This window comes from Mesoplodon mirus, assembly GCF_964341445.2.
Source record: "Mesoplodon mirus genome assembly, chromosome: 2".
Lineage (NCBI taxonomy): Eukaryota > Metazoa > Chordata > Mammalia > Artiodactyla > Ziphiidae > Mesoplodon > Mesoplodon mirus.
Window position 1 is genome coordinate 166,635,933 of NC_138977.1, and position 14,636 is coordinate 166,650,568.

A 14,636-nucleotide genomic window follows, 5' to 3' on the forward strand; every position below is an offset into this window, starting at 1 on the left:
AACTACTGTCCTCAATTAAATTTACTATACTTGAAAACAAATGGCCTAAATTATTCTTCGAACAAAATATAAAGGTCATATCAACAAGAAGTAAATGGCCTTGGAACGAATAAATTGCTAGCTAGCTATCTAAGCATATGACTCTCACCTTTATCTGACTTTTCATCCACAGAATATTTAAAAAACTTCTGCCGCTCCTCAGCTTGATTCCATAGGCTAAGACCTCTAAGGAGTTCTGCAGTATCCTTCTGAGAGCAGTGTTGTGCAATCACTTTCTTTTTAATATCCTTAAGCTCTTCATAGGTAAAATATTCCATTAACATGGGCTGAAAAACCTAAATTAAACAAAATACTCATAAGGAAACATGCTTAATTAGTTTTGTTTTACTCTACATCTTTTAAAGTATTAATGGCTCAAGTGTAGTATTATGACCACATATTTGGAAAACATGAAAATTTAGTTGTTACCACCAAGTTAGTTTACCCAAAAATTGCAAAGAATACCACCACCAAGATCCTTCTTTCTATGGCTTCTCCACTCAATCTCGAAACAATTTAAAAGCATCCAAACCAGAAGGTCCTCCTGTACAGAGCTTATCATACACTCTAAATCACTCTCCTATGGTGAGACATTTAGGTCAGGTAACTGCTTTCTGCTACTACAACAACTGACCTCTAACCAAACAGGGCCTCTAAATCATATGAGAACCGTACCCCGTGTACTGCCAACCATAAAAGTCAGAGCTCTACTGATACCTTCAACTATTCAATATTATCTAGGAGATTTCTTCTTTGAAACAGTTGCTTAGTCCCAACCTCCAACTGACAGAATTAGAATCTTTAGAGGTGGAGCCAAGGGATTTTTTTTTTGTTCCACAGATAATTTTGATGTGCATCACAGGTTAAGAAACACTGCTCTAGTAACTCAGTGGTTTCAATGTTGGTTGCATATTTGCATATTACAATGACTTGGGGAACCTTTAAAATATATCCATGTCAATATCTATCTCCCACCTGATTTAACTGGTCTGGAAAGGGCTTAAAAGTAGATTTTTTTAAAATGGCCATCTGATTATAAGGTGAAGCCTTTTTATAGTGAGAATCACTATAATAACTGATTTACAGCTGAACAAGAATCTAGTTCCTCATAAAATATTTTCCCTATTCCTTATCCTGATACTCATCCCACTTCAGAGAAAGAAGAGAATGAGAAAATGTTTTGCTCATCCATTCAGGGATATCCTAATACATGTGCACTAGGTATAAGACTGATAAGTTTAACACCACCGTTTAATTACTAAAATCCACTACTAAAAAAAGAACACTAAAAATTCTTTAAACTTAGAATGGAAATACAGAAAACATTAAAAAGTTTAAAGGATCTTCTAAAGGTTCAGAAAAGACATTAGGGTAGCATAAAAAGTTAACATTCAATACAGTGCCATACACATAATAAGAGAATAAATATTTTTTGAGTAAATGAATTAAATCAATCACTCAGTCAATGAAAAGCAACAAACTCTAAGGAAACAAAATTAATGCTTTTTTCCCTTGGGTTTTTCTTCATTTTCTAAAATGATCTAGAGGTTCAACTTCCTATGTATTATTTTGAAGACTCAAAGGAAAAATAACATTTCTCCAATTTTATAAAGTAAAATCACGAAGAGGAAAAATTATGCTTACCTCCTCTTCCTCTTTCATGTGAGGAAGAAAATCTCTTGTAAAAGCCTCCAGTCTCTCTTTCAGCTGTTTTGCATAATTTAACTGCTCATATTCATTCTAGAAACAAACAAAAAAACTGTATTCTATAAAAATTTTGCTTCATAATTTATACTGTATCTGATCCTAGAAAGTCAGTGTGAAATGTAACTTGAAACGTCAGGGTAAAAAATTAGACTAACAAATAGCAAAATGGTTTCTGTACTTTTCTAAGTATAAAAGATGGCCTCAAAACATCTCTTAAAAGAACCTTGCATTCCTTTAGTAATGTGATCTCATACTTCCTTTTAAAAATGTCACAGGGTTTCCCTGGTGGCTCAGTGGTTGGGAGTCCGCCTGCCGATGCAGGGGATGTGGGTTCGTGCCCCGGTCCGGGAAGATCCCACATGCCGCAGAGCGGCTGGGCCCGTGAGCCATGGCCATGGGGCCTGCGCGTCCGGAGCCTGTGCTCTGCGACAGGAGAGGCCACAACAGTGAGAGGCCCGCGTACCGCAAAAAATAAATAAATAAATAAAAATGTCATAAAAAGTCTAAAAATAGCAAGTATTTGCTCAAAACTTCTACTGATTTCTAATGCATACATTTATACAATTTCAATGTGTCCGTTTTCCTAATAATATACCTCTGGGCAGTTCACAAGCGCCTACTGGACTATATCATTACAGAATCCCTTTAAGGTCATCTAGTGTATCCTCTACTAAACAATTCAGAATACCTGTTACATTACCCTGAAGAAGACCATATACACTTCTAAAGGCAAGGAGCTCACTGTACCTTGAGGTAAATCATTCTAACTCTGCACAACAGCTAAAAAGTTCTTCCCCATATGAACTATGGTCACATCTCCCTGTAACTTATCCATCACTTCTGCATCAGCCCTCTCAACTTAGTACATGTGGAAAATTCACAAAATAATGAAACTTTTAAAATGTGGGAATATCTTAACCCTCCTGAGTCCTCTCTAGTCTCCTCCTTTTTGAACTAATTTATTAAACTGCTTCCCAATAGTCTATCCAATGTCCTATTCTCTTAGGATGTTACACATTTTCCTTAGGCATGCCCAAGTGGCTTCCATTTCTACTTACATGCTGATAATTATCAAATTTGCTTTTCCAAACCAAATTACCCTTCCAACCTTGAAGCCCAACTAATGCCGCCTCCTACTTATAAATGCCCACCTGGACTGCACAAGCAGTTCAAACCCAACCTGCCCATAATGGATCTTTTTAGCCTCTTCTATATTCCCTAGAAAGTCAAGGTCAATTCTCACTCTTATTTCCTTTCTCTTTCTCCTTTCCTCCTTCCTGTATATGCAAGCACTACCTTCTATCAATTTTATGTCCTACATTACTCTCAAGTCTGTCCCTTCCCTTCTGTCTCCACTAGTCACTACTTCAGTTCTGATCTTAATCATTTTATTGAATAGGTAATACATGAACATGATATAAAATTCAAACAGTACAAAGGAGTATTCAATAAAAAAATAAATCTTCCTATACCATCTTCCCTCCCAGTACCCTATCCCTACCCAATCTCCTACCTCCCCACCAAATAGCTGTGTATTCTTCTAGAGACTATTACAATAATTTTTTATAACAATCTTCCTGCTTGAGTCTTTTTTCCCCTTCAATCCATCCTCTTCCCTGCTTAAGAACAGTCTTTCTAGAACACAAATCTATCAATGAAAGGTGCATGGTAGTTTGACAGTTACAACTTAAGTCTATGTTTCACCAAGCCAAAAGGGGGACAAATGAAGACCAAATTTCCTATAATACATAAATATAATTAATAGGGAAATTTCTCTACACCATTATCCTAAACTACACCCAAAAATATCTTTAATTTTACATCATACAATTAAAAATTATTCTTTGTAACCACCCCTATGGCCCTGTTCATTCTAAGTAACAATTCTACCTTTAGTCACCAATAACTGTGTTTACTACAGATTTCTTTTAAGAGTTCAGCAAATGTTAACAGAAAGTAAAATTTTTACAGTAATTGAAATTTCAACTTACAAAAACACCTTTAAGATTTGGAGAGCAGTATTCATGATAGAATTTTACATATAGTAACAAAGAGGTAACTGATAAAGATTCTCATCAAACCTGAGTCAGGATCCACTGAGTCTTCTCAGCCAGGCCCTGACCTTGAGCTCTGTCCTTGGCCCACTTAGTCCAGTTTTACCAAAATCATCCTGAATCAGTCTATCAACCCCACCACTACCACCCTTGGCATTTGATAACCCTCAATATCTATCCACCCTCAATATCTTGTCACCTTGGTATGCCTTCAGCAAAAGGAAGCAAGAGTCAGTCTAGCAAGAATCTCCCAGCCTTGATGTATCCTCTTAGTAATTTTCCTGACCCTCACCCCTGCTCCCTGGCTATAAGAATTCAACCCAATCTCTCTCCCCCTACTGCAAAACCCCATTGCAGTAATCCCTTGAATAAAGTCTTCCTTACCATCTTTAACAAGTGTCAGAGTAATTTTTTTTCTTTAACATACATTTACTATACTATAGTAACATCATTTACTATAAAATGCTAACAAGTTTTGCCAATGACATATCAGAAGATGGTACAAGCTGTGATAAATATCCATTTTTGCAACTCACCTTAACATTCTTCAGACCCTTTTCAAAGAGGCTAAGCATCTCAGAGAGTTTATTGTCAGAATGCACATTATAAATGGTCTGGCTGCGTTGCTGAAGCAAACCAATAATGTATTCGTTTTCAATCTGCTCATGCATTTTGAACTCCTTAAAAGTAGCATACAGAGACTGCAGAAGAGCACGGAAATCATTGTTGTTGGAAAAGTTGGTTTTAGAAAGCTGAATAAAAATTTAAAAAGAAAGGCATAATAAATACATGCAAATATGCACCAATAGGAAATACTCAAATGCATTCCTATTTAGTTTTGTACATATCAAAATACCTCCCTTATATTTTGTTAAAGTAGGAAAGGAAATTCATAAAAAACAAGTTATAATGGTATAATAAAAAGTGCCCCAGGCCAGGAAGATGTTGGTTTGAATTCTGAAGGGAAGGATGTACGCACCAACAAAACACAGTTTCTTTAAATAAAAGAGATAAAACCAGACTCCCTCGAAACCTAAAATTCCATTACTCTGTGCACATACTAAATACAGATACTCCATAAAGTTACATATAACATTAAAAGAGCTGTTAGGATAACGTGATGAACTTTTTTCTTTGTTCAAATGTTCTTTATGCTATTATACTACTTTTACAATGTAAAAAATTCAAAAACTTTCTATTATAATTTGTTTAAACTTTAATATCAAGATGAGTCTGATCTGTTCAGAAAACACTGACTGAGCTATTAGAACATTATCAGATAATTTTAGAAGAATTTTTTTGGGGCGGGGAAACACTTAGCAGTTTATTCAAGGATCATGTACTTCTTAGAGTGGAAGCACTGCAATAGTACAATGTGAAAAACTTGTACATCGGGGCATGAGAAAGTAAATGCGCTTGAAGGAAAGATAAAAATCAATGAAAATATAAAGAAATATATACACTGTCATTTTCTTTAATTCTACTATTCAACAAGAGAAAATGACTTTTCTGATATAATTTTATTTTTTTACATTTAATGTCAAGTTACATTCTCATGTTCAAAGCATATACATTATCAAAAAACTCGATTCAAGATGAAGTTCAAAGTAATATTCAAACCTTCTATTACCTCCACTGTCATATTAAATCTATCTTCTATTATGTCAATTCCAGTTTCAAAATTCATTTTAAGAGGGAAAATCTGATTAGGTTAAAAACAACAGACAGTAAATGGAGAAAAAGAAGCTACAAACACCATACTTCCTAAACTTGTTCTGTAAAGTCTGATCTAGTATTCCTAAAATGGAGAAGAGTCTAAGGTGTCTTAATTGCCTATTCTGGGCAGGAACAGTCAGCTCATGACAAGGCATCAGAAAAGACAACAAACTCCTAAAGCAAGACTATTCCACTATATAATTTAACCAATGATCTACTGTAAAAGGCAGGTGGACTGGGTATAAGAGTCATTTACAGAAAACCAGACCTAGAGACAGATTCTCTAGTAGGCTCCAGTCCTACCATTTATTTAGCTGTGTAACCCTGGGTAAGCTACTTTTCTCCTTCAATGTCTTAGTTTCTTCTTGGTGTTAAATGGGAATAATAAAACCGCCTGTACTTCATATGGTTGCTGTGAGATTTAAATGAACTGGTGCTAAATAAATATTAGCTAGCATTACTTTGAAAATTAATCATTCATTTTTATAAATTCATGGGATTTTTTTTACCCTATTCAAATATTTAATGAGCAGTTATTATAAACCAGGCACTGTTTCTGGTACTTGGGATACCTCAGTGAACAAAACAGACATCTCTGCCTCTACAGAGTTTACAATCTAGTGAAATAAGACAACAAACAGTAACCACAATAAATAAATTATTTATGGTTTGGCCAAAAAGTTTGTTCCGGTTTTTCTGTAAGATGTTATGGAAAAACCCAAACAAATTTTTTGGCCAACCCAATACAACAGGGGTTAGCAACTTTTCCTGTAAAGGGTCAGATATATTAAGTTTTGTGAGGTATACTGTCTGTAACAACTATTTAATTCAGTTGTTGTAGCACAAAAGTAGTCATATGAATGACTGTGGCCGTATTCCAATAAATTTTATTTATAGACACTAAAATTTAAATTTTATGTAACCTTCACATGTCAAAAAATATTATTCTTTTTACTTTTTCCAACTACTTAAAAATGTAAAAACCATTCTTAGCTCCTGAGCCATACAAAAATAACAGACAGGATGGATTTGGTTAAACCAAGGTTGTAGATTTTATCCTAAGAAATGCCACACAAAATCACAACAAAATCCACTAGTGGCTAATCTCAGCAAATACTATCATGTGCCATTATATTAAAAAAAAACTAAAACTAAGTAAGTAGAAATAAGAGGTAAATTAAGCATTAATAATGGCTATAAAATTTTTTAAAAACAAAAAGGATGCAAAAACTAAATAATGTCCTCATGTGAGTTATGGAAAATAACATCGTAAAAGACATCCAGGAAATTTTGCATATAGTCTCACTGGACTATTAGAAAATCCTTTGGATTTAATAACAAGCTAAGGTAAAGACCAGGTTCATGCTACAGACTGAGAACCAAATTAGACAAAAGGACTCTCCATTACGCATAGAGTTAATCCCGCAGAGTGGTTAAAAGTGCTGACTCTGGAGCCATACTGCTTAGGTGTGAATCCATCTCTGTCATCAAGTCACTAAGTTGCTATGTACCTCACTCAATTTCTTCATCTGTAAAATAAGGCTAATAATATTAACTACCTAATAGGGTTCTTGTGATGATTTAATAAGTTAATATATTTAAAGAACACGGAATATAACATATATAAGCCTACTTAGGTTTTTCTGTTATTCCTATATTTAACCCAAACAAAACTATCATTAGAAGTCCTTATCCTACCCAAGTCAGTTTTTCTCCACTTGAAAAGAGCAACTGTTTTTAATCTGGTACCTAAAGTCAGTAAATTTAGCAGTGAAAAGAATAACCTGAGCATATACAGTTTAACTTTTAAAAAAATTGTGTATATGAATCATTTTTTTAAATTGTTTACCTCTAGAAAGTTATTCAATCATAGAGACTTGATTAAGAAAAAAAATAAACCTAGACCCTAATAATATCTGGGACATACTGAGGCCTACAGCGTGCTAGGTACTATACTAAATATTTTTAGATATTATTTAATCCTTAACAACAATCCTAGGAAGTAGATGTTATAATTCCCATTTTATAGGTGAAAACCCTGAAGCTCAGAGAAAATAACTTACCCAAAACCATACAACTGGTAGACAACAAAACAGAGGTCAAGTCTCTATAACTATAAAACCTACTTACCTTCCACAAGATGCAATGTTAGTCCTAATCATAAAGCTATCTCTTCAGAGTAAATTGTCAGAAAGAATGTTTGCTCTAAAATATTAGTTCTCTCCAGGGGTTCGATTTTGCCCCCCAGGAACTAATGGACAAGGTTTAGAGACTGCAGAAGCACTACTGCCATCTTAGCAGGTAAATGGCAGGGATGGACTAAACATTCTACAACGCCCGGGACAGCAGCCCCTACAACAAAGAACCGTCTGGCCCAAAATGTCAACAGTGTTGCAGTTGAGAAATGCTGCCCCGAAGAAGTTTTTTTTCAAACATGTTTAACCATGACCTTTAGTATGAAATACAGCACAATCCAGACAGACACATCACAAACACTTCAAACAAATTTCAGGAAACAATATTTCCCTCCCTAATCTGTGATGTACTCTATCATTTACTTTTTCACTTTTTTTTTTTTGCTGCACCACTCGGCTTGTGGGATCTTAGTTCCCCGACCAGGGACTGAACCCAGGTCCACGGCAGCGAAAGCCCGTGTCTTAACCACTGGACCACCAGGGAAGTCCCCTCATTTTTTTAATGTTATTTCTGACCCACAAAATCGATTCCATGACCCACTAATGGGTCACAGAACACACTTTGAAAAACACTGTTCTACAGTAGGATTATAAAAGTTCGTAAGTGACCTATAAGTGTGTATCGTCTGATGCGTAGCAGATTCAACAAGGAACCTACATAGAACAGGATACACATAATCAACAAATAGTAACAATCAGTAACATGGTATCTCCCATATTTTAAAAGAATTTATAACTGACTTTTTGGGACTTCCCTGGTGGCACAGTGGTTAGGAATCCACCTGCCAATGCAGGGGTCACCGGTTCGAGCTCTGGTCCAGGAAGATCCCACATGCAGTGGAGCAACTGAGCCTGTGCACTACAACTAGTGAGCCTGCGCTCTACAGCCCTTGCTCTGCAACAAGAGAAGCCACCACTTGCCTCAACTAGAGAAAGCCCGCACGCAGCAATGAAGACCCAACGCAGCCAAAAATAAATAAATAAAATTATAAAAAAAGAAAAAAAGAGTATCATGTAAACAATTTTTAAAAAACTGATTTTCTGCCTCAGACATTCTACAACTTAAAATCATACTTACAGCCTGGCTTCAAACTGATTTGAAGTTGTGTGTCACTTAAAGACTAGATATTAAGTTTAGAAGCAGATATCAAAAACAGCATAACAAAAACTCAAATACTATTACCCCAAATAAGTTTTTACTTTTTCTCTCCTTGGCCAGACAGTGCTTTCATTTAAGCGAGGGAGATTTACACTCAGTGAAGAAACCTTAATAACTATCTGCTCAAACTAACTTACAGATAGAAAAACCTATGATCCACAGGTGAAACGTTCTGCATAAAATCATATAACTAGGGCTTCCCTGGTGGCGCAGTGGTTGAGAGTCCGCCTGCCGATGCAGGGGACACGGGTTCGTGCCCTGGTCTGGGAAGATCCCACATGCTGCGGAGCGGCAAAAATCATATAGCTAGTAGTAAATAGCAGAACCAGTAAGGTAATGCAAAAACATGGGCTTCAGAAAGGAAACAAATTCTAAATGTTAAAAATTCGGGCTCCCCTAATTACTAGTTGAGTGAGTTGGGTAAATTACTTAACCACTAAGTCTGTTTCCTCATCTTTAAATAAGGGATAATACTTGTCTCACAGGGCTCTTGTGAGGATTAAAAGTAAGTAAGCATGTAGTAAGAACTCATTAAATTCCCTTTTCCTTCCTCTCCTTAGCTCTCAATTCAAAACGTATTCTCTGCAATAACCCAATGTCAGTCAATAACAGGTTTTACAGATATGCAGAGAAACAGAAAATAGAGGAAAACTAAATGAATTCTTCATAAAGCTATACTCATTCAATTTTTAAAAAATAATCTATTCGAATTATTCTGAGCTTATTTTCTCCCTATGGCTTTGCTCACTAAATGTCCTATCTTTATAAAATGATAAAGTAGGTGGCCCTTCAGGTAATATCCTTACCTGAAAAACTTGGGCACTCCATAAAGCCTCCATTACTTGAATTTTTTATAGCTGGTTTATTGTAAAGTCTGGAAAGCTCTGTACTATGCACATCTTTACAACCATCACCTACCTTGTTCTCAGAAATCAGTTCAAAGAGACTATAAGCCCACTCCTGACACTTTAATGTAGAGCTGATCAAATACCTCCCTTTGCTCCCACTATCGGGCATTTGGATTTCCATCCTAGCACAAATGTTAGACTGTAATCTCCTAAAGAATAGGAACTGCATCTCACATGGCCAATACAAGTTACTACAGGGCCAAGTGACAGTAGAAACTCCATGCTCACTGGCAGAATTAATGTTGTCAAGTTTTGAGGATTAGAGGAAAAACTGAGGAATTGGAATAAACTGGAAAAAAGGATGTGATCCAATGTAAATATTGCCTAAAATCATCCTAATTTGGAAGGTCAGTGAATTAGCAGAAAGATTTCATAATAGACTGTCACCAGAAAATTTTTTCAGAAACTACTCTGGTTTTATATGAAGAAAATTAAACTAGGAATCATGATCCTGACTTGGGTTTCCACCTGGATCTATCACTAACTGCTTATGTAAACTCGGTCTAACTAATCTAGCTCTACAAATCCCCAGCTATAAAACAGAAATATCTCTGCCTTTACGTACCCAAAAGGACTGCTGTCTGGATAACAGCAGTGAAAACTCTTTCCATAAAACCTTTTATAAATGTAAAAGGAAACCCATGAGCGAGGTATTAAATTAGATATAATACAGCAATATTTAAAATGGCCCACAACTTCATGGGCTTCCCTGGTGGCGCAGTGGTTGAGAATCTGCCTGCTAATGCAGGGGACACGGGTTCGAGCCCTGGTCTGGGAGGATCCCACATGCCGCGGAGCAACTAGGCCCGTGAGCTACAACTACTGAGCCTGCACGTCTGGAGCCTGTGCTCCGCAACAAGAGAGGCCACGATAGTGAGAGGCCCGCGCACCGCGATGAAGAGTGGCCCCCGCTTGCCACAACTAGAGAAAGCCCTCGCACAGAAACGAAGACCCAACACAGCAAAAATAAATAAATTAATAAACTCCTACCCCCAACATCTTCTCAAAAAAAAAAAAAAAAAAATGGCCCACAACTTCAGAATATTCTAAATAAACTAGTCTAAGCACATAAATAATTGTTGTTGCTAATAAATAAATGGATGCTTTTAAAATATATTGTACTTGAAAAGTCAGTATTCAAAATAAAACTGACTTCTTTATAATTACTGGGCATTCAGAGTCAACATAAAGAATACGATGAATAATCTTTTTCGTTTAAGTACAAAAACTAGTTCTCATTTTGTAAAGTTTTACTATATGCTGTTTGGGCTGGATACCCATGGTCTGTACAGGCAAAACATGGTAAAGGCAAAAATTGAGGGCTTCCCTGGTGGTGCAGTGGTTAAGAATCCGCCTGCCAATGCAGGGGACACGGGTTCGAGCCCTGGTCCAGGAAAATCCCACATTCCGTGGAGCAACTTAGCCCATGCACCACAACTACTAAGCCTGCGCTCTAGAGCCCACGAACCACAACTACTGAGCCCACGTACCACAACTATTGAAGCCCACATGCCTAGAGCCCATGCTCCGCAACGAGAGAAGCCACTGCAATGAGAAGCCTGCGCACCACAACGAAGAGTAGCCCCTGCTCGCGGCAACTAGAGAAAGCCCGCGTGCAGCAATGAAGACCCAACGCAGCCAAAAATAAATTAAATAAAATAATTTTTAAAAAATGTTGAGATGCCTAATGAATAAAAACATATACTCCTTTAGGACAATTTAGCCATTATAAAATACATTTTTCCCCTTTAGCTCCCAAAGGGAATCCTAGGAGAGATTCCAATTAACTATCAGTATCAAGAAGAAATCCGGATGTATAATTCCTATGCAGTTTTTTTTTTTCCCTAAATCACCTTGGTCTCTGATCCACAGTTCAGAAAATTGGAATTTTTAATCTTCCTGATGAATTTATACAACAATCTCATTAACTACATCTAATTAACTCAAAATTAGTGATAATTTTAACTTCTGCTATGTCAAATTGAAAATGCTTTCCTAGTTATTTCAAAAGGGGACATTTAACTAACAAAAAGAATCTTATTTGACTCAAATATTGTTTTTAAAACGGGCACTGTATTTTCAAATTTTGTTCTAACGTTCTCAATCACCAGGTAATGACACACAACATTAGTGACTGACTTCAATTTTTTAAATACGCTGGTTAGTCTAGCACGTAGCTAGATAAAGCTGTGATTCTTAACCATTTTGGGAGGGTCACAATCATTTGGAAACATGATGAAAGCCACAAACCTCCTAGAAAAATGTACACATGTACCAAAATTTCCATAACAATTTCAGGTGGTCCTGGACTACCTCTCCCCAGTCTAGAGAGAAGACCTCAAATTCTATTACTCCTCATCAACTTTCCCTTTTTGGTTTTGAGAAAGTAAAAAAACCTCCCCATTTTTTTCTTTCCTGCAATTAAAGGATGCTGTCAGAATAACTAAGTTCAAAAGCCAGAGCAGGTAAAAACACTACAGTAAGCTAACTCAAAAATCTAGGACTTCCCTGGTGGCACAGTGGTTAGTAATCTGCCCACCAATGAGGGGTACACAGGTTCGAGCCCTGGTCAGGGAGGATCCCACATGTCGCGGAGCAGCTGGGTCCATGCGCCACAACTACTGAGCCTGCACTCTAGAGCCCGCGAGCCACAACTACTGAGCCCGTGTGCTACAACTACTGAAGCCCGCACGCCTAGAGCCCACACTCCGTGACAAGAGAAGCCACCGCAATGAGAAGCCTGGCCGCCGCAACAAAGAGTAGCTCCCGCTTGCAGCAACCAGAGAAAGCCCGCGTGCAGCAAAAAGACCCAATGCAGCCAAAACTAAATAAATTAAATAATTTTTTTTAATTCCATAGTTACACAGCTTAACTAACGGCTTACCCATTCATTATGTTTCTCCTGGATAAGTGTTCTCACCCTTGGCTTCACACTGGACTCACCTGGAGAGCTTTAAATTATACTTGATGCCTGGGTCCCAGCCTCAGAGATGCTGATTTTAGTGACTTGAGAACAGCTTTAGGGTGATTCTATTGAGCAAACAATGTTGAGAACCACTGTCCTAGACTGCCGTGGTATTTAAACCTGTATCTAAATCGGGTATTTTTAATTTTCAAAATGGAGGAAGGGAAAAGATGGTTGTGGGTGCTTTTTAAGTGTGGCCTGGCACTGAACACGAGGCATCCTCCAACCACCTCATGGGCTATAAGAACACCTCTTTTCTCGCAACAGCGGTTCTGCTTAGTGCTATGTAATTTCTGAAAGTTCATCAAAGTTGATTTCCATGCTTAAGCAATAGGTCTTTAAATGCTTTTTGTTTGGTTCATTTCTACATGAAGCAGGATTGCCTGAAGTTCTCAGAATATCCGTATGTGGACTCTCCCCAACATAAATTTTTGACAAAAATGTGGACTCAAAAAAGCATTAGCAAACAGCCCTGAACTATCTCCACAAAAGTGTTTTTTCAGCTTATGCTGCACCAATTAAGAGTGCAAAAAGGTTCTCGCAGTTAAATCAACTTGTTCCGAAGCCCTTTTATTCGAGCCCACGTAAAGAATTCCAACAGAGAATAGCTGTCTTATAACAAAATCGACATCTAGTAAACGCTCCGGACAATAAAAGTTGCAGGGAAAAAGATGACCACAAAAGAAGAGTGAAGGTTCTCTGGTTCGTAAGCCACGAAACCTGAGTTTTCTCCCAAATCAAACCAGAGAAAAGCTGGGGCGTAAAATGAGCAGGGAGGAGTTGGGAGAAGGTGTTCGTTGAGCCAAAAAGCGGGCCAGAGGTTCAGAAGAAGAATGGATGGATGTTCCTAAGCAGAATTAGGGGAGGCCCAACACAGGCCGGGGATAGAGCGGGGGGCAGTATTGATGGGGGAGGTGGCGAACAACTACAGAAACAGCCTGCGCCAGGGGGAGAGGAAGCCACCGCAGGTGGCCGGCCCGGGGTCCCCAGAGGTCGGTAGGGGCGCACGGGCCCCCTCCCTCAGGGGGCAGGGGCGGGAGGCCTGGCGCGGCCGCGGGGAGCCCGCCCCGAGGGCGGCGGGTGGCCAGGCCCTCGGCCGGGAAGGGGCCGCGCCACGAGCTCCGAGGGCACATCCGAGGCCGCCAGCCGTGCGGGGCGTGGACCCCCCGCGGAAGGTGCGGGGCAGCGAGCACGACGCTGACAGCTGCGCAGGCTGCAATTCGCCAGGCGCGGCCCCCGGGGGCTGAGGGCGCCGCGCAGGCCCGGCCGCCCAGGGATCCGGCCCGCTCCTCCCCTCCGCCCGCGCCGCCCAGAGCCAGAGGCCCCGCACACCGTTACCTTGTCGCAGTAGAGCCCCACCAGCTGCTTCATCCGCCAGTGTGGGGCGGTGAAGACGTCCACTTCTTCGGGGAAGGGCGCCATCGCCACCGCCTCAGCCTCCGCCTCAGCAGGCGCGGCCGCCGCCTCTCCATAGACACCCTCGCCGCGGGGCAGAGGCGGCGCCCCCCCATGCGCATGCGCCCGCCCCGTCGGAGCGCGCGCCCGGGCTGCCGGGCCGGCCGGGACGCGGGGGCGCGCGGGTCGCCGCCATGCGGTCCCTGCGGCACCACGTGACCGGGCGCGCGGTGGAGGCTCGCGCTTTCACCTCCTTGCTCAACTCTCGTTCCTCGTCCTCCTTCTGCACCAGAAAAAGAAACCAAGTCGTTTCCCTGTTTGTCTGTTATGTTTCGCAACAGAAAACACATGATCTGAGAGGAGGGGGTGTCGTTTTAGGGTGCTGTCAGCGCCTTTTGCCGCTATGCCCACCAGGTCTTGAGGCCGAGGCAACCGAGTACAATGGCCGCGGTCGGCCCGACCGCCCGGTCCGCCTGGTCCGCCTGGGCGACTGCGCTG

The 14,636-nt window shown here is 39.7% G+C and overlaps 1 protein-coding gene across 1 annotated transcript in view; it reads right to left on the reverse strand.

Annotated features, from left to right (window-relative positions):
• The window catches only part of FBXL5 (F-box and leucine rich repeat protein 5), a 49,758-nt gene extending 35,512 nt beyond the window's left edge, over positions 1 to 14,246 (reverse strand). The window contains exons 1-4 of the mRNA XM_082633151.1: positions 14,082 to 14,246; positions 4,337 to 4,552; positions 1,684 to 1,779; positions 149 to 335 (exon numbers count right to left, since the gene is read on the reverse strand). Of these exons, the coding sequence (XP_082489277.1) occupies positions 149 to 335; positions 1,684 to 1,779; positions 4,337 to 4,552; positions 14,082 to 14,165 (583 nt within the window). The 5' untranslated portion in view covers positions 14,166 to 14,246. The remainder of the gene's footprint in view (positions 1 to 148; positions 336 to 1,683; positions 1,780 to 4,336; positions 4,553 to 14,081) is intronic.
• Between the last annotated feature and the right edge of the window lie 390 nt (positions 14,247 to 14,636).